This window comes from Triticum dicoccoides, chromosome 1B (assembly GCF_002162155.2).
Source record: "Triticum dicoccoides isolate Atlit2015 ecotype Zavitan chromosome 1B, WEW_v2.0, whole genome shotgun sequence".
Classification (NCBI taxonomy): Eukaryota; Viridiplantae; Streptophyta; class Magnoliopsida; order Poales; family Poaceae; genus Triticum; species Triticum dicoccoides.
The window spans coordinates 32,728,193-32,752,591 of record NC_041381.1 but is presented as its reverse complement, the minus strand read 5'-3'; the positions used below and the strand labels follow the sequence as shown (position 1 = coordinate 32,752,591).

The 24,399-nt window shown below is 41.9% G+C and overlaps 1 protein-coding gene across 1 annotated transcript; it reads right to left on the bottom strand.

Moving 5' to 3' along the window:
- Positions 1-395: 395 nt before the first annotated feature.
- LOC119300391 (ABC transporter A family member 7-like) lies at positions 396-23,420 on the bottom strand. The gene is made up of 18 exons (XM_037577368.1): positions 23,337-23,420; positions 22,768-23,152; positions 22,590-22,672; positions 22,341-22,485; positions 9,009-9,131; positions 8,794-8,918; positions 8,548-8,706; positions 8,314-8,476; positions 8,110-8,235; positions 7,936-8,019; positions 7,248-7,606; positions 6,936-7,136; positions 6,726-6,835; positions 6,543-6,627; positions 6,236-6,364; positions 6,051-6,156; positions 5,887-5,975; positions 396-674 (listed from the first exon to the last, which is right to left on the bottom strand). Exons 1-18 carry the CDS (start codon positions 23,418-23,420, stop codon positions 396-398), a joined length of 2,835 nt encoding a protein of 944 aa, XP_037433265.1.
- Between the last annotated feature and the right edge of the window lie 979 nt (positions 23,421-24,399).

The following is a 24,399-nucleotide window of genomic DNA, read 5'->3' as shown; positions in this document are numbered from 1 at the left end:
AACCTTTGCAACTAATCTGAGATATAACTTGATGAACCATAAGTTCCTTGGGATTTGCTAACATAAATTACCAAAATCCACTTAGGAGATTAAGATTCACTTTCGAATTCATGTATGAACATTTGATGCATCCCCTTGGATACCGCTGCAAATGGGGCATGTCCGCAGACAAGTTGGGGACGCCAGTTGACCAATGCCCTTAGAGATTCCCTAACCTTTGCAAGGCATACCCACTAATTAGTGAGTTACTACTAATTTTGCACCTCAACAGCCAGGCTAACCAAGAATTATACGGAGTGTCATATACGAGCATTATAAATTGTTTTTTCCTCAACAAATGAAAGTAATAATCACGTATAAATCAAATATACTAACTAAGCATTCACACTGAACGCTTATGCTCCCTTCGCAACCTTAATGAAGACATCCTCCAAAGTTGTGTCAGTGAGGCCCCAAGCATGTATATTGAAACGGCATTTGGCACGCTCAACTTCATGGAAAACGTCTGCTATCTTCACCTCCTGCTTTGGCAGCTCAAATTTTTGTGTTCCAGATATGTGATATATCCTTTTTGCACTTGGTGATAAACGCAGAACCAGCTGGGCAATTTCGTGTTCATGTTCCAAAGATGTTGTCATTGTGAAGATGTAGGTGCCCTCATATCTCGTTTTCAGCTGCAAAACATATACAATAGAAAAAGTTTTAAGTGTTTAATCTATATATCTATATCTATACCTATACTAATTAGGCACTCCCTACAAATTCCCATATTAATCAGTAATTAGGAGCCGTAAATCAGGTGCGACCGAGTTATAACGGTGTCGATTAATCCGTGTAATTCTCGGCTGAAATGATTAGATATGTTTTAGCTTACAATTAGACCTTTGATTTTCACCTCATGGTAGCCCTTGGGATCTGTCCCATGCGCACGATTCTTCCACCATCGGCTGCCAAAACAATCCGTATTGCAGCTTCTCAAATCCCCAGCTCATCTATCGAAGCATGTCAAACAAAAAAGAAAGACGCATCTTCTACATTGGTGCAACATGAAGCGGCCTCTAGCGTTCCATCTGGTGCTCCAATCCACGTACGGGCTCACCCAAATCCCAATAAAATCTATCAACTGTCCATGCTCGCCATGTTTTTCTCATAGATTCGCTGTTGGTTTTTGATCGTTAGAGCAAATCACCCAGAAGCCGATGTACGTACACACAAGCAGACATGCTGCTTGATTGATGAGCAGTAGCACTAGCTCATGTACAGGTGAGAAGCTAGCTTCAATGGAATCACTTGATTTGTTCCTCGACGAGACCAGAACGACTCGGCTCTCTTGACAAACATACCAAACATGAGCTTGCATGGAGCTAGCTCCAATCGACCGGATTGACTTACTCCGGCGCCATGGTCGGACCTTCTAGGTAACTTGGCAATGGAAGAAACAGATCAGAATATTTTGGCGAAGGAGCGACAAGGCGGCAACACGGCGGATCACACCCCAAACCCTATTTGAGTTCATCCGTAAATTCATGTGCCGCAGCCACGTAACCTTGCATCATTAATTCTCTCCTCAGTTCTCCACCCTGATGAATTTATCCAAGTGCCCGCAATAAATTTGCTAGGTCGATGACGTCTCATCAAGAAAATAAACTGATTTTGTACATGTAGTGCATAGGTCATGACCATATTATGCATTCCAGGGAGAGAAGGAGAACCGGCCAGCTGGGGGGATCTGAATTACATTTGTTGCCAACCTGTAGCAAGCTAGGTAAGTAGCCTTCTCTACACCTAGAAATTGACCACTATCAGACAGTTTTTTTTTCATAAGGAAGTGATTTAGATGTTGTACAATTTTATTTTAATATGTGATAAATCCCAGATTATCTGCATGTTTAACAAATAGTTTGTATGTCCGGCATTAAAGTATGATACATTGGCATAAAATATTTTCATTTACTTTTGACATTTAATATATTACAATCTTCCTGGATTTCTCAAAATCATGTCTAATAGTCTATAATGTATGTTTTGTGGATTTGTGAGATTTTTGTACTGTTGCATGTGGAAAATTTGGATGGATGTATGGCATATCGGGTGATACATGTCACTGTTTACATGGTTCATTTGTTGTATTTGGAAACAGATCTAGATATATTATCTTTTTATACAAAACGTTCTTAATAAAATTTACTGTAATTGTAACCATGGAATCTATAATGTCTTACTTTAATTTTGGTAATACATGTCATCTTTCCCATCACAGTTCCAATATTCAGATGTTTATAGTTGACACTTGCAGAAAATTTGATCAGGAGTTTTCATATATTCAAACGGAATTTCAGCCCAATTAGATTTGAGGCGAAGGAAGGAGGCGGACTTTCAGCAAGGTGACGGTCCTACCGATGGAGGCAAAGCATGTTGGGAGAAGAAAACGTATACACACGGAGTTTTGCACAGGGAGGCACGAAGATGTCTTCATATATTTCTAAAGTAGCACGCGTATTTCTAAAGTAGCATGCGCAAGGCTACACCCTATTTTTGAACAAGTTGTGTCGCATCCTCTGGGACATCTTCAGTCAATTGCCGAGCACTCCTCATCCAAACAGGGTTGATTAGCTCTCTGCAGTCCGATCAACATGCATCATGTGCTAATGGCCATGGTGAAGATCAGCTCAATGATCTCGCTTCATGTACTTGTGTCCCCGACATGGTGATATGTTGATGCGGCACCTGCGTGGTCTAGCCATCTGGCATGCTTGCCGAAGATATGGCCCATGTACAATGACAGGCATATTACCGTTTTGGTCAATATGTGGCGGCAGTTAGGTTGCTCCACATAGCTGCAGCTCGCAGGGTTTGACAGTTTGACTACCTCACCAAAGATGCATCCTTTACTGTACATTGAGTTTCAATGATATGTTTCTAATTGCTTCATATGGCAAATTGCCGAATTGAGTCGTTTTTTTGGCAGCAAGCAATCACAGTTTATTCTTAAATTACTCATCTGACCTCATGCAAAAAACATAAATTTCTTTTTAGAACTACCGGAAATAGCTTTAGAGGTTACCATGGCCGTAATAAATATGTGCTATTTGGTGAGCTGATATGAGTGTGGGTACTCAAAATTAGTGAGGTGCTACATCTACTTCCCACACTATACGATATTACTTAATTAGTACAGCTGATGGAGTCTAAAACATTGTACTATGTGGCAAAGCACTCAAGGAGGCAAGAACTAACAATTAACAAACCGTGGTTCGAAGAAAATTGAAAATCTAGTTGCCCAGTATTCATCTCATTTATATGTGTAGAATACAGTCTTACACAAATGTATAATCTATTAGGATCAGTGGAAGGTTATATAAAATCTAGTTGCCCAGAATTGATCTCATTTATATGTGTGAATCTCTACAATAGAATTGTGTTAGCAACCTCAACAATTAAACACATGCCAGCTTCTTTGGTGTCTATTTGAGGATCAATCTATATATCCTTTTCCATGTCCCACCATGTTATATTACTGAATAGGATTAGTTATGTTTTCAATGGAAAGGATTTTGATGATGTATGCTATTTCTTCTAGATACATGCTTAAACTTGGATTATCTACAATGGATATCTTATCATTGTCTCACAATTAAATAAATATATGATGCCTAGACTCTCAATATAATCATATGCTTATGTCATGTAGCGTATAAGGACTTCCTATAATTTTCAGAACAATACGAAATAGTGTATAATTTGATCTTGGTTTTTCTGGACACACCTGAAATATTGAGGGAAGATTCAGAGTACATGTGGATCAGTATTTGTTGCCCACAATCCTATATCTTATACGTAAAAATTCCAATAACTTTTCTTAATTTTGTGTTTGAGTGTATTGCTTGCAGATATGTATGCTCTGTGAACGGTCATGCATGCTAATAATTTTGGACTGCTGAGATTTGTTTAGATGTTTCCTTAGAGTTTCTCAAGCATAATAGTGCTCATTTTACTTGCTGTTGTAGGTAAGTAAATACAACAGTTTGTTCTCAATTTGATAGGGTGTCTATGGAAAGGGAGATGAAGTGATCACGATGGTTACTATTCAATTTAGGTATATACTTTGACTCTTAATCTCATCCTGTCTACTGTTTTGATACTAAAAGGATAATGATGCTAAGGAATTTCACTATTTAGCTTAACATAAATTAAAGAGGACATCTCAGTTTTTTGCTACTCAACTATGATATTAATAGGCTCATAACTGATAATATGTCACAATCATTCACTTAATTGTCCTTTTTTCCGCTTCATATCTTTTTTCTATGGGAAAGATTTTCTTCAGCTCTAAACCTTCTCGTTTTACTTATAGGAGGCTCATTCCTAGCATCCATGACCTAACGGGTTTTTGGTACTAATTCTTTGGGCACCCAATTACAAGTTATAATTTACAATGTGTTTTTTGTCGCACAGTTGGTTCACCTATCTCCACCATACTATTCCTACATATCTATGAACCCCTTGGTCTCCCCAATTGTGTCTAGCTGCACCATATCTGCGACTGGCACCCATGATGCCTTTGTCCTCCTCAATTGTACACCTTCATCATTAAGGCGTCCTCCTCTTTGCTAGGGTTCTCTACTTTCATCGCAGCCATGCCTGGGGTGACAGAATACTATCAACGTTGTTCTCTCCTCGGTCTGAAGATCCATACTAGGCATCATATCAAGAATTCAACATCCTCACCCCTGGCATCTAACTCGGCCAAGAATATATACGTAATTAATTTGATTCCCTCCATTGGTTGAAGATGCCCAATTTTGTGTAGCTTAGTCACGTGCCATTCATACATGCTGCACTTGAGCTAAGGACAGCCTTTGGGTTGTTGCAATGCCATCATCTTTTTGAGGTATGTGATCATTAATTCATTATGATGAGTTCACATTTGTGAGTAGGGAAATCCATTATTTCCACAAGACTTAAGCAATTCAAATATTTGATATGGATTCTTAATGGTAATGAGAACCTAATCGGTCAATCTCTTTGTAACATTTTTGCCTTATCATGCAAAAGTACAAGACGTTAAGAACAACATATCAGGTTAAACTTGGCATTTTTTAAAAGGTTTTCAAACCGTAATGTCTTACTACCTAAATTTCAAATTTGTAAATGATTTTTTTATAAAACAATTTGTATATGCTTTTTATACTAGCCCGTGCAGATGCACGGGTTGACGACTGGTAGATCATAAATAGTGCATAGAGTGTTGCAAGTTTCCATACCAGGAAAGTCTTTTTATTTGCGAACATCCATACTAAGAAAGTTGTCAATGATTTTCCACTGAATGTGTATGTGGGACATTACTTCGGTGACTCATTGCACCTCCCTTTGGGTGTATCATGTGCGACCGACAGGTGGCTAAGCCCACATGTCATAGACTCAAAGGCAGGTGTAGTTAAGTCACTGAAGCTCAGTCTGTGTACGTGCACCTCTTATCTGGAGTGCCTAGTTTTTCATCGAGATACATGTGAACATATTTTTCTCTCAAACAAATAAAAATTTGCACTTTGAATTTTACAATAGAGCTCGCAAGTAGAACACTGTCCAGAATCATTCACTGATTTTTGGGTGCACTGTAAATATATATAATGCTAATATATTCTCGTCCCTCGTATATGATATCTATGTTGCACCAAAAATCTAAAACACTTTCTGTAGGCTATACTACTGTGTGTTCTTTACATGCAAACTTTCAAGTCCAAATGTTGATTCAGTTGGAACAAACAAAAAGGAGAAATTCCCATAGTGGGAGCGTGTGAATCTTATTATAAAGCTGTATGGCAAAGATGGACGTGCATTTGCATGGGGGCTAAAAAATCCACTCTTCCTGATAGGGTAACCTACCTCTTTTGGATTTGCAATGCATTCGAAACCACCATTCACAAAAATACCGAGTCTATCACATAGTATTTCTGCCTCCTCCATTGAATGTGCTGTCAAAAACCATACTTGATGATTAACAATGTTGCATTTGAAATAATGAAGAGGTGATTAGGAAAGTTGAATACTTGTAAGAATAATGGCTCGGTGTTTCTTTGCCTCCTTCACAACACTCCACAGCTTGTTCCTTGAAGCTGGGTCTAGTCCAGTGCTTGGCTCGTCCATGAAAACAACCTAAAATATACACAATTTTCAGTGGCAGCTTCAATTATATTATTTGCAGCCGAGAACATAACATGAGTCAGATTAGTACTTTGGGATCCCCAATCAAGGAGATTGCTACACTTAGCCTCCGTTTCATTCCCCCACTGTAGTTTCTCACTTGCTTATCGCCGACACCACCATCAAATAGATTAACACTCTTCAGAGAATAATCAGTTGCCTGTTAGAATAACACAATTTAGAATTAATATATCAATGCATTTGTGCATATTATCATCTAGAATTTTACTGCACTATAGAACCGATGATCATACATTATTGCACCGCTTTTCACAATGGAATAAATGATATTAATAATAATAATGTTGCAGGCATGTAAAGGTAGTATTGCAATATACCTTCAGTAATTCGGCACCTTTAAGATTCTTTAGTCTCCCATAAAACAACAGATGCTCTTTTCCCGTCAATCTTTCCCAAAGTAAGCTGTATTTAAGAAAGCAATAACATTTCGGCAAATATAATGTGCATGGAGAGCGATGGCAAAATAATACAATTAGATTAATTTTCGATCAAGGTAGTACTCGTGTTGTGGGCAGACACCCATATTTGTGTAGATGGCATTCATATCAGTCCGTATATCTAGTCCATGGACATAAGCTGTACCAGATGTGGGTGGAATGAGACCAATCATCTGTGAGATGAAAATGAAAATCTATAGTAATGCTTGAATATGTTGGCTAACTTCATCAAATATTAAAAATGCATGCACTAGGTCTTGTCGCGTTAATTACCATACTGATGAAGGATGTTTTCCCAGCCCCATTCGGTCCAAGCATTCCAAAACATTTGCCTTTTGGGATGGCAAGAGACAACCCACGAACTGCAAGCTTGTCAGCGTTTCCATCCATTCCATGGTACACCTTTTTTAGGTTATCACATATAATAGCATAGTTTGAATTGGGTTCCAACATAAGATGCTCAACTAACTCTCTCTGAACATAATAACAAACAAATTATCAATATATACATAAGTTGTTAGGCCTGCCCGTACAAAAATATGAATAGGTATCTTTGAGAAATATATATGCAAGGGATTAACATACCTCCTGAGTAGCGTCAGAGTTCTCCATTTCAGCTAGTACATTAGATCCTAGTCGTCCAAAGCTATACCTCCGAAATGATACTGTTCTCGTTCCAAAACATTTAAAAAAGACTAAGATCCTTTTTCGTAATCGCCCATCCAATAATGAAACATTATCCAAATAAAATCCCAACGGGAGAAGTATTGCCCACTCGATAACCATAATAATCAATGTGGTACACATTCCATTGATCGGATCGCGCAAATTATGCCACTTCATACCACGTGTTCCCATTTCATTTCCAGAGAATGCACTGAACTCGTATAATCCTCGGTAAAGTGAAAATCCAGGGATGATCTGCATGAGGACCATACAACCCTCTGTATGTGAAAACAAAGCTTGTCATGCATATGGTTTTAAGAGAGTTGTAAACATAATCCTTCTGTTTCAAATTTATTGATGTTGTTCTAGCTTTCTCCTAATTCAACCTTTTTAAGTTTGACCAAGTCTATTAAGAAATGTCAATATCTACAATATGAAATATATAGTGCGGAAATATATTTGATGATGAATCTGATGAAACTAGTTTGGTGTTATAGATGTTGATATAATTTTCAATAAACAGTAAAATTTAAGCAATTTTGAATTAGGACAAAGTTAGAACTTCAATTAATTTGGAACGCAGGAAGTAAATAAGAAAGAAACTTACTAGGGAAACTTGCATCCTGAATGAAAAAATGAAGAAGAAATCCCCCTAGTAAACCAGAACCAAATACATAGCCGTAACCAACCACTGCAGCATATCAGTTTCTTAGATTAGTTACTCAAAGTATTATAAGCACTGTTTACATAATTTAGGCCCTTAGATGTTTTTGACACTGACCTGTGGCTATTTCGACAGAAGAAAAGAACGATGATGTGAAAAATGCAAGTGCAGTCTGCATCTTTATGTGTATTAAGTAGAAAACAAACTGAATGCCATAGTCATTTGTCGTAAAGAAACGCAGACCTGAAAAAAACCAATTTTAAATAGAGGAAGTTAATTTAAAACACATGCAGCATCTTGAATATGCTTCCAGACATTTACCTATCAAGGAGCCAAAAATGACAAGCATTATTATATAGACAACTGATAGACTGAAGAAGTAAGCATAATTTATCAACCAGTAAGGACCATCTTTCAAACCATGCATCTTCATCATAATTTTAAGCTTCTGCTGCTTCTCATACACGAGATATGTTAGCATAACCTGTAAATAGTACCAAATCATCATTTATTCCATTTTGAGAACTTGCTTATAGAAGGTCGTCTCTTACTTACTGGAAAGATTAGTTCCACAATCCATGTGAATAATAGTGTGCTAAGAATAGATCCAATATCAATTTTTAACTTCGATCCTACTTTAGGCATGTCTTTAACATATTCGAGCAGCATTTTTGCTCCACTTCCTTTGAGAAATTTGATGTATGCGTTGGATGCCTATAAAAAAGGATAGTACAACTCATCTTAATAGTTGCAACACAAATGAAAAGGACATGAAGTTGTGCAGTAGTTCAAATCACATACCATGTTGATCAAGCGTGGAACTCGTAATAGTGCAATGCGTGAATAAGCAATTTTTGTGTTATAGGTAGAATTGAACCAAATAATAATATCAAGACGGTTCTTGTTTGTGTTTAAGAAGTCGTAACCTGTGATGGAAAAAATAGTACACGCAGAAGAAAGAGAATCAATGAATGCTAAACATTTTATTGCACAAGATCAGTAGATTATAGTATCACCTGCAACAAATTCATTTGTATTTCCTCCTCCACTTCCTCGTTGTCTATACCCATTGAATAGTTCTTCATTGATAACCGATGCACTTTTACGCCATAATAATAAAGCTTGAATGCAGTCAACATCTGCACATTCAAAGAACATTCGAAACAGTAATATCAGCAGGTCTGGGGATACAAAATATACCCACGAATAACGTGTTCTTGGAAAAGGAAAAAAAACTCCAATATGAAATATAATAAGTGCAAATTAAGAGTTCTGTAGTGAACAGAAATATATTTGCTAATGGATCATAGCTTAGATCCTAGTTTTCTCGAGAAATATCTCAACTACCAGCTACCTTCCCGAACCATTTATATCTTCTTAGAGCACTTTGTGATACTTGATGAAACTTGATCAGGTTATATGTTTGGTCAGTTGTAAACATGACAAACCGAATTTACAAGAGCCAACCAAAATATTAAGACACTCCCACTTGCCTCGTAGGAGGTAACATGAGAATTTAATCCAAACTGTTGATTGATCACCGGTAAATATCAGTACATAAATAGTGTAAGTACAACAAAAATGAAATATAAATATAAAAACAAGGATGAAAGATAAAAATAAACATTATTGTCTGATTTAATGATCACTCCTTCCAAATTGAGTCTTCCATTCATACTAAGGATGTTCGTTCAGATTAAAATATTATAATGCTTCCCATCCATATTACTTGTCACTGCTTTAGTACAAAGCAACAAGTAATATGGATAGGAGGGAATATAACTTATTGGAGATAAAAACATAGTACGATTTTCTAGTGGAAGTTAGACAAGCTTTAGGCGCATATAATGAAATAATTCTCGGAAACAAAGGTCCATTAGTGGTTTCATGACATGGTGGAACATTTAGTACCACCTTGGATGTACAAGACAGTTTGGACCGACATATAAGGAACCCTTTTCCACATCGGACTGGAGCATGGGAAGAGGAGCGATACAAGCATGCTCCTCCTGTGGCGCTCACTCCACAGTCCTGTCGTGTGCACCGTGTCTTTTGAACTAGCCGAGCTTAGTTCAATGCCATGTCTGTCTTTATTTTAACAGTGGAGAAGGATAATTAATTTCTAATTAATTACAAGCTGTTAATAGATGTGTTAGTTCAACCGTATTCGATACATCTGATAGTGTGGTGTTAGCGACTCGGCGTGGGCTTACACCCACGTCTCCCTACCCAATCCACTACAATCGGATAATTGCTAATATATCCGAAACAATTCCTTATTTAACACTATCGAAAATTTTGTTCCCTTATTAAACACTGGAAAACATTTTCTTCCCTATATAACAACAAGTCTAAATTTTATGCCCTTTATGACACTTTCACCTGATCCATATTTTTATATGCTATTTTTTATCCAAGGATGATGCATTGAAAACAAACCCGTTATAGTTGTTCACTGTAAACGTTGGTAGACCAAAACTATGTTCTTGCTTACAGTCGTGAATGTGTACTAGGTGGCATCTGGTTCTTTTGAAGGAAATATTAGCCCTGGAGAGGAGAAAGCCTTTAAGGATTTCACGGTTATCTTTGGGGGTGCCATTCTAAGCATGATCGGAGTCAAGCTACTGTACCTATATATGCATATTCAGAGTGTCAAATCATATGGGATGCGCTTGACGCTATGTTCAGCACGACTAATGCTGACAATAAACTGTATGCCATTGGGCAGTTCCATGACTACATGATTTTTGTTAACCGTTATATGGTGGACCAGGCTCATGAAATACAATGCATTGCTAAGGAGCTTGAACCGGGGAAGTGTACGAAACACGTAAATTTTGTTGCAGGATGCTTTATTGTTGAGATCCCTCCTTCATGGTGGAACTTTGGATATTCTCAGAAGATCCTGAGATGGGAGATCTCGGTTATGAATCTTAGTTGGCCTCTAGGTTTAGAATAGAATTTTGACAATTTGAAGATAAGAATGTGGTCCTGACTAGCAACTTCACGAAGAAGATTAAGAAAAGCAACATGGGCCAGGACAATGACAAAGATGGTTGCCTTATCTATTGTGAACCTAGTCATACGGAACCTAGGTGCCACAACGTGAGGGAAGGAAGGCATGTTTGAGATGTAAGTCTATCAAGGAGACCAATGGCAAAAACCCTGATGGTGCACTTACTATATACTTGATTTTGTTATTCTATCGATTGGCGGGTTGATGTAGGTGCTAATTTGTGTTCTGATATTTGCTTATTTCCTTCTTACCAGGTCATAAGATATTGCTCCGTGTCAATGGGGAATGGCACACATACTTCTGTACATGGTGTTGGCACAGTAGATCTGAATTTTACTTTGAGAAAGCTCATGAAGTTGAAGAAAGTGAAACATGTCCCCTCAATAAACAACAATTTTATCAGGGGTTCACTTTGTTATCGTGTCTAATAAAGTAGTTGTATACATGTGTCGACTTTTGTTAAAGGTTATGGAGGCCCATTCCACTTGTCCATATAAGATTTTTGAAATAAGGCTGTGAACTATATACATCATAGCATTGATGAAACTATTGATTGTCATTCATGACTTTGGCACATTAATTTCTGTTGTATGACACGGCTAGCAAATATGAATTTAATCCTAAGTTTCCTCTTAGCTAAAGCTTCTAAGTGCCAAACTTGTGTGCAACCTAAGCAACCTCGCAAGCCTCACAAGACTACAGAGAAGAGAAACTTGGGACAATAAAAGCTTATACAATCTGATCCATCTGAGATGAATTGTTTGCCGAGTAAGGTTGTAGTTCATGACACTGATAAATGATTCCACAACATTTTGTTATATGATGAATTATTTGTTAAGGAAAGTTGTACCTCATGACACTGATAAATGATTGCACTACATTTTTTATATGTATCTGTTAAACATTAAAGAAGGTGATCTACACTACCTTAAAATAAATATTGCAGAAGTTGAAAATCAACATGAAAGGAAAATCAAACGGGTCCATATAGATCATGGTGGATAGTAATTTTTTAATAAATTCAATTTCTTTTGTGTGGAACATGGAATTTTTCATGACAGGATTCCTGCCGTTTTACCCTAGTCAAACTCGGTTGTCGAACGGAAAAATCATACTCTAGCAAATTTGGTTAATGTCATGTTAGATACCTCAGGGTATCCAAGGCATGGTGGGGGAGGCTATATTGACATCTTGTCATGTCCTGAATTATGTTCCCACTAAGGATTTTTAAATTACTCCTTGTGAGAAATGGGAGAAGAATAGAACAAACTTTCTTACTTATGCATCTTGGGTTGTTTAGCGAAACTCCAAATTCCTATTCATAAAAGGTTAAGCCTTGACCAAAAACCGTGGACTATGTTTTTCTGGGCAATGGTCAGCATATATTTGGCTATATATTTCTAGTGGTGAAATGGTGAAAAATGAGATACCTAACATGAGGGTTAATTAGTACTATAATTGAGTTTAAGGGTGCTACTATCTTTGTTGATATTTTTTCGTATGAGAAATATAAAAATCACTTCTACAAAAAAATCTGATGAAGCTCATGATCCTGCCATTTCGATGAAAGAACGCATGATGAAGAGTAAAATAAGGAAGCGCTTACGAGGAACAAGAGACAAAGGACCACATGGTTCTTTTGTGATGATTTAATTGTGTATCCCGTGGATGACATTATGGCCAATTCTATTTCGAAAGCTTATCCATCCCCAAATGTTTACTACTACAAGAAGTTGCACGTAGTTAGATAGATTCCATCATGGCTAATGAAAAATGGGAAGTCACTTATTATCCCTATAGTTGTACTCTGGACTATAAGTGGGTGTTTACAAAGAGCTTAGGGGCTATGAGCCAATTGGAAAATACAAGTCCAGGCCTATGGACGTGGATTATATCCAAAACTAAGGCGGATATTTCTTTGATACTTACTCATATTGGCCAGACTAACCACCATTCGAGTGCTACTTTCATAGGCTGCTTCACATGGTCTTATCATCCGTCATATAGATGGTAAGATTACTTTTCTAAAGGCTGATTTAGAAAAGGAAATGCACATGCAATAGTCATATGGCTTTGTAGTACATGGTCAGTAATGAAAGGCATGCAAATTACTTAAATCTCTATGTGGCCTCAAAAAAGATCCTAAGAAATGGCACCAAAAGTTAAACAAAACATTAATTTAATTGGCTTTGTTATTTATAAAGCTGAAAAATGTGTGTACCAAAGGCAATCTGGGGACGAAGGAGTCATATTGTACTTGTATGTTGATGTAATACTGATAGTCAGAAACTATCTTAATGTCTGTGAGGAGGTTAGGGCTTTTATATTTGATAACTTTGAGATGAAAGCTCTTGATGTGGGTGATGTTATCTTGAAGATCATGTTGTTGATACATGTGGATGGTGGGATTACACCTTGGTAGCCCCAAACTTTGGATATGGGATTGGGCAACTTTAGCTATTCAGAATTGCTCCTTCTCCACCACCTTATGATCTTAATGTATTGATTCGATCAAAAGAACCAAGGAGTCTCTAGGGATCAACTGAGATACTCTACAGTCATTGGCTCACTTATGTATTTAACTAGTTCTACGAGGCATCTCACCATGTTTGTTGTAAGAAAACTGAGGCTGTTTGTTTCCAATCAAAAGACGTTCATTCCCTTGCTCCTAAAAGAGTTATGAGGTATCTAAAGGGAACTCTGAGCTGTTGGATTCAGTATACTTGATATCCGATGGTACATGAAGACTCGAATTAGATTTCTGATGGTGATGAGAGAAAGGTCACAAGTGGATATTTTTTTACACTTGGAGGCGGCGTTATTTCTTGGAAGTCTTGCATGTAGACCATAGTGATGAGTCATTAATGGAAGCATAACTCACATCACTGGATACGACCAGTATTGAATCCAAAATGGATTTTTGAGCTCTAGGTGGACTTGTAGATGGTTGAAAACCCAATTTAGGCCATCCTCATGAACTGTGTCAATAAGCCTTGCACTATTGGGAAAGGGCTTATATGTGAACTCAAATTAGTGGTAGGCGCCGCATGTCACCCACCACAGCTAATTTGGATAAGTAGTCGTGGCGGTGACAAAAGGTACCTGCCACTTCTACTGGAAAAACAGCAGCGGGCGGAAATACGCATTGGCCACAGGTAGACCGTTTCAAATTTGACCGCATGATGAAACCTAACTGTGGCAGGCTGTTATTTGTGCCCGCCACTACTTATTAAGTCAAACGTTGCAGCTGAAGCTTTTGCCGGCCAAAGCTAAATTGTGGTAAGCATCAACAAAAGACACCGAGGAGGTCCACAGTATACAGTTGTAGCAGTGGTAGGTTATTGGTTGGTAGTGCTCCCGGGTGCACTCCCGTTACGAGTTGCGGACACTATGCCCGTCACTCGTAGAACCACGACGCTCGTGGTTCAATTCCCCCCACCCCCAAATGATTCGTCACCAAAATTTACATTTCCCTTGCCCCCGACCGGCGCCTCCCCCCAAATCCCGTCTGACTCATCACCACGCCTCTCCTTACTGCAGCACCCTCATTGATGCCTCTCCTCACTGACGCGCCCCTCGTTGCCGCCTCTCCTCTCCTCCAACGCAACCCTCACTTCCGCCTCTCCTCGTTGATGATCCCCTTGTTGCCACTGCCGAGCCCTTCGTCAACGCCGCATCACGACCCTCTTCACCGCCGCGGGCATGGCCTCCTCCTCCAACACTAGAGGCATCTCGGAGCGACCGCCACCCCCGAGCTCCTCCCCGATTGCTAGCCCTGCGGCCATGGTGCCCTCGTCCGCCAATATCGGAGACCTCGCGCCGCCTTCGAAGGCCAAGCGCTCCACCTCTCCGGTATGGCCAGGTTTGTGTTAAGGATAAATACATATTTAGCATGATTAAATTTGAGTAGTGTGTCTTAGTGTTATTTGTGCTTAGGGTAACTACAAGTATATTAGGAATATCTTATGTAAGATCCATTGTAGTATCGTGGCTTAATTTGTATTGACATGAGTGCCAATGTTTTGGCGAAACATTGATTCGTGTTCATTTCTCTGAATTTCTAGCACTCGTTATGTCCTCTTTGTAGCAAAGGTCATATTGCAATTTTTTTCTTCCATTTTTTGCCTAGGATCCTTTCTAGTGTGGTTGACTTATATTTACAGGTATGGACATGAGTGCCAATGTTTTGGCGAAACGTCGATTCGTTTCCGTTTCGCTGACTTTCTGGCACTCCTTATGTCATCTTTTTAGCAAAGATTATGTTGCTTTTTTTTCTTTCATTTTTTCCTAGGATCCATTCTAGTGTGGTTGGCTTATATTTGTATGTATTGACATGTGTGCCAATGTTTTTGCCAAAGGTCGATTCATTTTTGTTTCGCCAAATTTCTAGCACTCGTTATGCCCTCTTTTTAGCAAAGGTCATATCAAATAATTTCTTTAATTTTTATGCTCCATGACTCATAATTGCCATACTAAAATTTAGCAAATGCAACAAATGGATTCTGGAGAACCATCTTCTATGAACCCCTCAGCTCAGTGTCGTAAGAATGGCAGAAACCGAAAGAAGAAATCAGCCAATGAACCTACGGCCAATAAGGCGCCGGGAGAAAATGTGGTGAATGTTTCTACCAGTTCGTGCTTATGGTGAATGTTTAAGCCCAGTGAACCGATGTTACAACAACACAAGTTGAGTGCACTAAGCGTTGAAATTCATCTTCTACACAAAGACATAGTAGCTAGGTCAGGAAAGGGTGAGAGGTATTATACCGCCGATGTTATAGACGGCATTGGATTTGTTGACGAGTACCCTACAAATAAAATATATCTTTGGGTTGAGAGTGTAGTCAACGACAATATTTTTTATGTGGACGTATATATGAGGCCGTCTTTAATGAGGCTTTGGTCGCTCTGGCATGCTGCAAATCCATTACTCTAGAATGAAGAAATTTCCTTCTTTAGTGCTTATGTCATGCATTGTGCCAATGTGGATTCTGATAAAGGCCACGTCTTATCGTGACTTCCCTCCACAATACCATTCTTCATAGTCCCCGGCACATGCACAACTTTATCGTGCCTTACTTTGAAACATAATTTCATTTCTTTATGCTTGCACATATACACCTGAGTACTTTGATGTCAATCTCATTCATGTTACATTGTTCAATTGTTTTGCACAACAATGTACATTGGGTCTTCATCGCACTAATGCCCCGGGATGGCCGAGCTTATTTCATTGGTTCCAGGAGAGATCCTAAGAAGCCGTGGACCGATCTTAAGAAAGTTCTCAATGTTGCTCTTTTGATGTCGTATTCGCAATAAAAATTTAACACTAGCTTCTAGTTCTGGCAACAACCGAAAGGTGAAACCATGCACATGTCTGGCTACTATGTCATAGTCTTGATGGATGACTATGTGCGCGCAGGACCACTGTTGAGAAGTGCTTCAATGTTGCGGAAATGGTCCGGAGGGAATGATAAGGAAGTTAAGCTATCGCCCTTTTAGACAGAGTGAGAGCGCTTTTAGAGGGTGCTCACGAATATCATCAATCACAATTTCGTGAGGGATGAGGGGACGTTTCTACTGCGGGGCACAGAGTCAAGAAGAGTGAGAGATGAGAATGAAACATCAAAATGGCGATATATATGCTCCTTTCTAGTCTATAAAACGGTCAAAACATTAAATTATGTGACGACACAATGCTTGTTACCTTGTGATCTCTATTTTATATGTATGTGTGTCATATGTTTATATATCTACCTTTTGATCTTTTCTATATGTATATATTTTGAATGTTATTGTATGCTATAATAACGGATAGACCACTAGAAAAATCGTGGGATGGGGTTTATGCGGCAGATATGGAGACGCATTATCTATGGATCCGGGAAAAGTATCGGTCATAGCACCTCCGGGAGGTGATGTTAGCTTGGGTTAGAAGTGTTCCAATGGCCCAGTGTTCTCTCCCAGCGATGGAGAATAGAGCAAAGAGGTGGTTCAGTGACCTCGCGGTGTGCATCCTTACGAAGGCGACCCCGGATGAGAGGCTGAGGATCTGGCCGGGTCTAATAACCACCATACCCACGCCGGGTGCAGTAGTTGAGTGGGCTCTTCGAGAGGCCAAATCTCCTGCTGCAGAGCAAGAAGCCTGTTTGTCCCCGTTCATTCCATCCACTAGTAATTTAGGTAGTATGTGCGGCTTCTAATAACGCTCCATGTCTTGAACATCCCTCGACACTCATTTCACTCCTAAAAAACTCGCAAACCATTACTTATGTGACGACCGACATATATATATTTATTATTGTAATGCACTTGTTATATTTGCTTTATAACTACTACTTTTCATTAATCTGACATCATTGTAATGTGGTCCGTGTACCTGGATCAATGTTAAAACCAGAATTTGTGTATCAAATGCAATCTGATGATATGATCCAAGTGCAATATGTTGCAATAGTATCAATTCGACATGGAGGAATAGCCGTGGCGTGCGGTACAAAACGCCCGCCATTGATACAGGAAATTCATGTGGCAGGCAGGAATCAGTGTCCGCCACTGCCCATGGGCTACCCCTGGCGGGCGGGCGCCAACCACTGATGGCTTGTTAGCAGTGGCGGAAGGTTAGTGGCGAGCCTTGCCCACCAGTGCTAGGCTTTTGCCGCCCGCCACTGCTAGCCATTCCTGTAGAAGTGTTGAATTGTCAAAGTTAATAGTTCAAAGGATAACATGAAGTCCTCAACGCATATAAAGAGAATGCTAAATTATGTCAAAAAATTGAGAGCTCCTTAGTGATATCATTTGATTATATCCAAACTTGCTAAGAATCTAGCAGGTCCCTTTAGAAAGGGCTATCACAAAGTGTTATAGAAAATGCATGAAGCAAGATGGGTATGACACCCACGTGAGTTCCCATGGTGGTAACCAATCCTATGGGCTCAAATATCCCTTGAATTAGGGTCTAGGAAAAAACCTGGATGGGGGTAACTTTACTAACCCGCTCTATTGGAGATTAACTACTCTCATAATATGTATGGTACGGTTCACTTTTGTCTTAATGTGTTCTAAGGCTTTATAAGGAAATAAGTTGCTATCACACAAGAAAATCTTGGAAGAGCACACCTATATGAGCTCACATGCTAGTCAAAGTCTATGAGATATGGTAATCCCTAGTAATCTCGTGAGTAGGCCAGGAGTGCGACTTATATGCTCCACTCACGGCGTTAGTGTTTGGCAACCTAGTATCTGTAATAGAATTGGTGAAACTTCTTCACGCAAAACTGATAGTTCATGGCATATTCGATTGTTCTTTTGTGGTCCAGTGTAGCTTATTGCTCTTTCTGGATGTTAACCCTTAACAGGTTTCCCCAAAAATACTGGTCAATCAAGATAGTGGTTGGAATAGAGCACAACGCAATACAACTAGCAGATCTGTGGGGGTCATTGAAAGTTAAATGGGCTTTAGAACCATATAACAAATAAATCCTGGAAATTCTCAAGAGCTCATTAATGGTTTCATGACAAAGTGAGAAGCTTAGTCCGACTCCGGAGTGAAGGAGAGTTTTGACTCAACATATAAGGAATTCTCTTCAACTTAACATCGGAGCATTAGAAGATGAGTGGTACGCGCGTGCTCTTCCTCCGTCGCTCGCATCGCCACATCTCGGCCGCCGCGCGTGTGCGTCATGCTTCTTGTATGAGCTAAGCCGAGATCAGACATATGCCATGTGTGCGGTTTGTTTTTTTCCGACTGGAATGGGTAATTAATTGATAACTAACTATGAGTCATAAAGGACGCGTTAAGTGTAGTTGTTTCCATCCCATTCGGAAACTGGACTGTTACCGACTAGGGCTTACCCACACATCCTAATAACGGGTGGATTATATATTAGACATCGGCAACCTTAGCCGCCAGTTAATCAGATAGCATATGTTATCTGCCCCCTCGCATATGCACCACTGAACGTTCCTCTCACTGCTACCTCCTTTGGCTATTGCATCCACACGACCGTGCTCAGAGTCATACCCGAGAGCAAGCCTTGGTAGTTGTTTCCTTTGAGATATGACATGGGGTTCTCTCGAAACAGGCTTTTGCATCACTTTATATATAAAGCAATAAACCAAAGTACATGGCTGAACGATACAATATGGTATCAAGACCCCCTTACAAAGCAGATCAAAAGATACAACATGAACCTAGAATAAGCCTAACACCTCGCTGAGGCCCGAATAGGACCCCTGAGCTCAATGACAATGCCCCCATGATGGTGATGGCGTGAAGAATCGCCGCTGTCGAGTCTGAGAATAGACAAAGGTTCACACCATGAGCTGTGGCACAAGGACGAGATCCACGACGCTGTCTTCAAGAAGCAAGCGGCATCCACGGGCGTCGCCTTCGCCGGCGCTAGAAGCGCGGAGCTTTCACTCGGACACTCGCCTGCACCACCAAGAGGAGTCCCAGCCACCACCTCAATGAGGGTCAACTTGTCCACCACCGATCTGGGCACTGCAAGAGCAAGCCAGAGCCTCCCGCCACTACATCCCTAGTCGCCGACACGACCAGAAGATGGAGCCACCACCGCCACCATCAAGCCTCCCGGAAAGCCAACCGTGGTGCCCACCATCCAGGACCACCGCCCCGGCATCCATGCCACTAGGCACCGCCGACCATCCACGTCACGACCACCCAACCACAGTACTTAGAGTGCAAGGAACCACCTTTCACTCCAAGCACAGCATCAGCCACACGGTTTGGGTGGGCACCTTAGGAAGCGCCGACGCATTTGTCCCTAGCCGGTCCCAGTGGACCGTGGGGAAACAACCTAGTGACTACCGACGGCCACCGCTGAGCACGCTGGAATGCCACCATGTCCTGGTCATTGGGGCTGATCCGTATGACGGCACAACAATGCCCGAAGGGAAAACCTCGGGCCACCGCCACAAACAGTTACCAAGCAAGAAGGGCACAAGATGAAGGCATCCAACGAGGACCAATGCGGACCCCCGTAACTCCGCATCACCGGACATCATACACCACCATGATCCAGATCCGCATCACCCGCCGTGGACGCCAGCAACCGGATCACACGGCCGCCCAACCAAAGCAGCCATGTCGCCCATCACCTCCAACCAAAGCAGCCATGTTAACCAAATCTGGCTTGACTGACCTCAAGCGCTAGGCCATAGCCACCCCTGACGCACGAGCGCCGCTGGCATGAACCTAAGAGAAGGAAGGCCATCTCCACCACCCGCCCCCCACTGCCGAACAACACCGGGTTTTAGGGAGCATCTTTATGTGACTGCTTGCTGCGGTCCATCATCAAGCTGTGGTAACAACTAGTTGGTCCACATGGTTCTTTTTTCAGGTAATATATAAGAGTTGCCAACCTTTTTGACCAAACATTGATTAATTTCTTTTTCATTAAATTTCGGGCGCACTCAATGTGTATATTTTTTGGTCATGTAAAAAATTGACGGGTGACAAGTCCTGAGAGCCTCTACAACCAAAGCCCTCTAAGCTGCAACAAATGCCCGGGGCCAAAAACCACGACCAATCGGGCTCCCCACAACCAGCCAAAATGCCTGGGCGATTTGGCGACCCCCATATCCAACCCATATATTGGGCGGATATGGGGAGGCCCGAACGCGCCTCGACAGTGCAGCCACATCGGGCTGGCTGGCTATGGCCCATGCCGCTCCCATAACTGCACCCACAAAGATCCCACCTGCGCCCGTTAAACCCTAGTCAAACCGTTAGCCCTCTCGATCCTCTGACCCTCTCCATACCCCTTCATCTCCCCCCTTCCTACCCGAATCTCTTTGTCTCCTCCGCTATGGCCAGGTACGGCCACGATTCCGGCAGCGAGACTGATCCCATGGACTGGGATGACCTCGTGAAGGAGGAGGGCTCTAGCTCCAGCAGCGACGCGCCGGACAACGAGGAGTTGGCGCTCCGCATCACCAGCGGTCGCAGCTGGACACTTGTAGGAGCTGATGCTCCGTCTCGTCCTGCGCTTGCACTAGTCTTTATACAGAGCAGGGCGGCCCCTTCCCCTTCCCATCTGGTGCCAGCACCGTCCGGGTAGCCCTGGGTTTTTGTGCCCACGGCTTTGTATATATGCGCATGCCAGAGTCAGAGGCCAAGGCCGCCTGCCGCAAGCATTAGTACGTAGGCCACGGCTGCGATGGAGCCCGCCTGTTCCCACCAAGGTGTCTGCTCGGTCCCCCTCGACTCGTAGGAGGCGCTCCTCCGCGAAGTCATGCACCTCTTGCTGACCACATGGAGTCGGATGCCAGGTGGCTCCGCAAAAATACAATGGGGAGGGAGATGGTGTTGTGCTCAAACCCCCTCCCAAGGTGGCGTCCGGAATCGGCTGGAGTGGTTCGCTGCAGCAAGGCTGACTTGGGTAGGAGTGAGGTGGAATCAAGGTTTTTTTTTTTCATTCATTTTTTTCGGTGGTGGCCGAAATATGCAGTTTTCAGAAAATACCGGAAATTCTGTGGGTTTTTTCGCCCGAGCTTTTCAACGGAATTTTGAATACAAAAGAATTTTGCTTCAAAACATATTAAGTTTAACAGCCTCTGTACAAATCGCAGCTCCTGTACCAATTGGTCAGCCTGCCCTGTTTCATCAGTAGCTCACGAGTTGGAGCGACCCTTCCTGCACGTCGTCCGTATTTTTTTCGAAAAAAATAAATAACTCACTTTTTTTTGCACGTAGAAAAAATAAATAACACTCGAACACATAAAGAAAGAAGCTTGAATTAGCTGGATTCACTCCTGCGACAAGCCGCTAAGACGCTACTCTCCCTATAGGCTGAGTCATGGGGTCTGTTTAGACAAGCGCATGAGCGCTATTTGACCCTGGATTGGCGCTTAAATTCAAAAGGATTGAAATTTTCGAGCGGTATGATACTTTCTCAACTGGTGATGGGAAAATAGGTTTCAGAAAATTTCGCTCGAGAAAAAAAATACCTGGCTGGGAGAGGCTCTTGTCCTTTGGCTTGCTCATTGTGTTTTTGCAATTGCTAAATCTCAGTCGACTGAGACTTACTCAATTCTCAATCGATGCTATATGAAGAGCCGTGGAATTTTTATTTAATGTTAAGTCACTTGACTGAGACTTGGTTAAGTCTCAGTCGATTGAGATCTAGCCACATCCGTGTGTTTTCACAGCGGTGGTGAGTTTTATGCTGGATGAATCGACAGCTAGAACTAGATTACTCTCTTAGCTCATAAGTTAAGAGGGAGCGTCCTAAAAGTAGCTGCATGCATTATATGTTGAAGGGAATGCGGATGTCAGCAAAGGAAATTCAAAAAGGAAAAAAGGACTCACTGAGTCGAAGGGGTATCATCCCAGAATTGACTGAAACTGTTTGTGATAAATTGGACTGACACTGGAGTTGGAGAATATATAAAGTATCTTGTGAGATAAACGTTGGCTCCAAAAGCTGTATATGCGAAGTCCTTGTGTCAGAGCCCTGAGACAAATAGATCCAACCAAAAGCTTCATACATTAGAAGACAATTACCACAGCAGTACAACTGTACAAGTTAGGTGCCAATTAGGGTTGAAAGAAACTTACAGGGACAATATTGGAGAGTGTATTCAGATAGTCTGTGAAATTCAAAGGGGAAGACAGAGCAGGAAACAATTCACCCGAAAGACCTGCCGTTCAAATTTACGAACATATTTAACCTGAATTATGAATGAAACAAAGCATCAATCATCTCCTACTGTAGCACGCACGACAGATGACATACTTTCGGTGAGCGAGCGGTTGCTTCCAGTGACGAGGAAAGCAGCGGGGCAAGACCTGGTAACCCGGCATGTTGGTTCAGGCAAACGATTGAACGGTTGCGAAGCGGTCCTGACGGCCCTGGACTGAGACCGGGGTACCTGAATCAGTGCCGGCCACCGTGGCGGACTCAGGATCTCACAGTAAGTGACCTGGTCTAGCGTGGAGTGCTGGGCGCCGCACTCTGTCCTCCTGCAGCTCCCGTCGGTGGCCGTGTCGACACATGCGCAGCCGCAACGGTACTTAGACGTGTTGGTCCTGCGGTCGATGGCGCCTTGCAGCAGGAGCAGCAGCACGCAGACGAGGATAGGGAAAAGGCTGATACACGCGTTCGTCTTCAGGTTCCTCTTCTGCAGCACCCCAAAAGAGCAAACAAGGCAAGTCAAATGGCATGGCGAAATAAGACCAAGCACCCGCAAATTGGCATCCCCAAGAACCGTATACTACACTCACGAACATTCACAACCACATCGTCGTTTTGCATAGATGATAATTAAACGACGGAACCGAGAAACTGGGGAAGAGAAGGGGGACCTGGAAGCACAGGTTCTTGCGGAGGAGGGCGTTCGCCTGCGTCGCGAAGCCGGCAGGGCCCCTCAAACCGGTGGACGAGTCCATTGCTAGACTTGGAAGAAGCTGAACGGGTAACTAGCTAGCAACTCATGGTTCTCGTCTTCTCCTTTTCTTAATAGCCTCCCCCAACTCTGGCTCACGCCTGTTATCTTTGTCTTTGCAATGGGCCAGTGCAATTCCGTAGGACTATGAGGGTGTAAATCTGTTGTGCACCATCAAAAGATGTCAGTTTTTGGTTTGACTCATCGTGTCAGAATAAAATACGGGTCCCAACTCATCGTGTCAGTTCGGCTGCATGCATTTCTCTAGCACACAATTGGAGTGAGATTTGAGATCTGCGAGATTTGAGATCTGTTAGCTGCACGAGGCGAGTTCAAGTAAAATATGGCCTTGCACGCCAGGCACGATTCAAGAGGCACGATGAAGTTCAATTAATGTTGAATCTTTTTTTTTTTTAGAAAAAGGAGGATGACCCCGGCCTCTGCATCTGGGCGGTGCATACGGCCACTTTATTAATTATTCTCACAAGACCATACAAAGCCATACAACAGCAACACTAAAACCACTGTCTAAGCAACAACTGTCGCTAGACCTATCCAGTTGATGAAGGGGCGCAGATAGTCTGGGCCTAATACCAAACAGACATCGCAACCAAAACCTAAACATCTAAGACCTGAGGTCCCAACCAGGACGCTTGCCGGGTATGGGGAACCTACCAGTCCTGCTCACTCCTCAATCAGGATGCCTGCCGGGTATGAAGCCGCCGCAGCCACCTGTCACCAATCCATCTTCAGAGCTGTATTGTTGCATGTACCGTGGCAGGTCTCTCTGCCATCGACGCCACCACGACGCCCGACAGCGTCGTCCTCCTGCACGAGTCCATCCTCCCACAGCAAACATCGAATCTGCACTGCGCCACACCGTCAAGATCCGTCGCCATTAGTGTGTAGGATGAAGCACCGCTCCACCAAAGAAACCGTCCTCTGGTCCCTCGATCACGTGTGTACCTCCAAGAATGACGCTC

What these genes read in the sequence shown, in the direction of transcription:
- LOC119300391 (XM_037577368.1), bottom strand. Translation starts at nt 23,420, where the DNA reads ATGGACTCGTCCACCGGTTTGAGGGGCCCTGCCGGCTTCGCGACGCAG. An exon ending in CACTCTCCAATATTGTCCCT is followed by an intron (nt 22,486 to 22,589) that starts GTAAGTTTCTTT and finishes TATTTGTCTCAG; the next exon opens with GGCTCTGACACAAGGACTTC. An exon ending in AAGGTGCCGAATTACTGAAG is followed by an intron (nt 6,365 to 6,542) that starts GTATATTGCAAT and finishes TTATTCTAACAG; the next exon opens with GCAACTGATTATTCTCTGAA.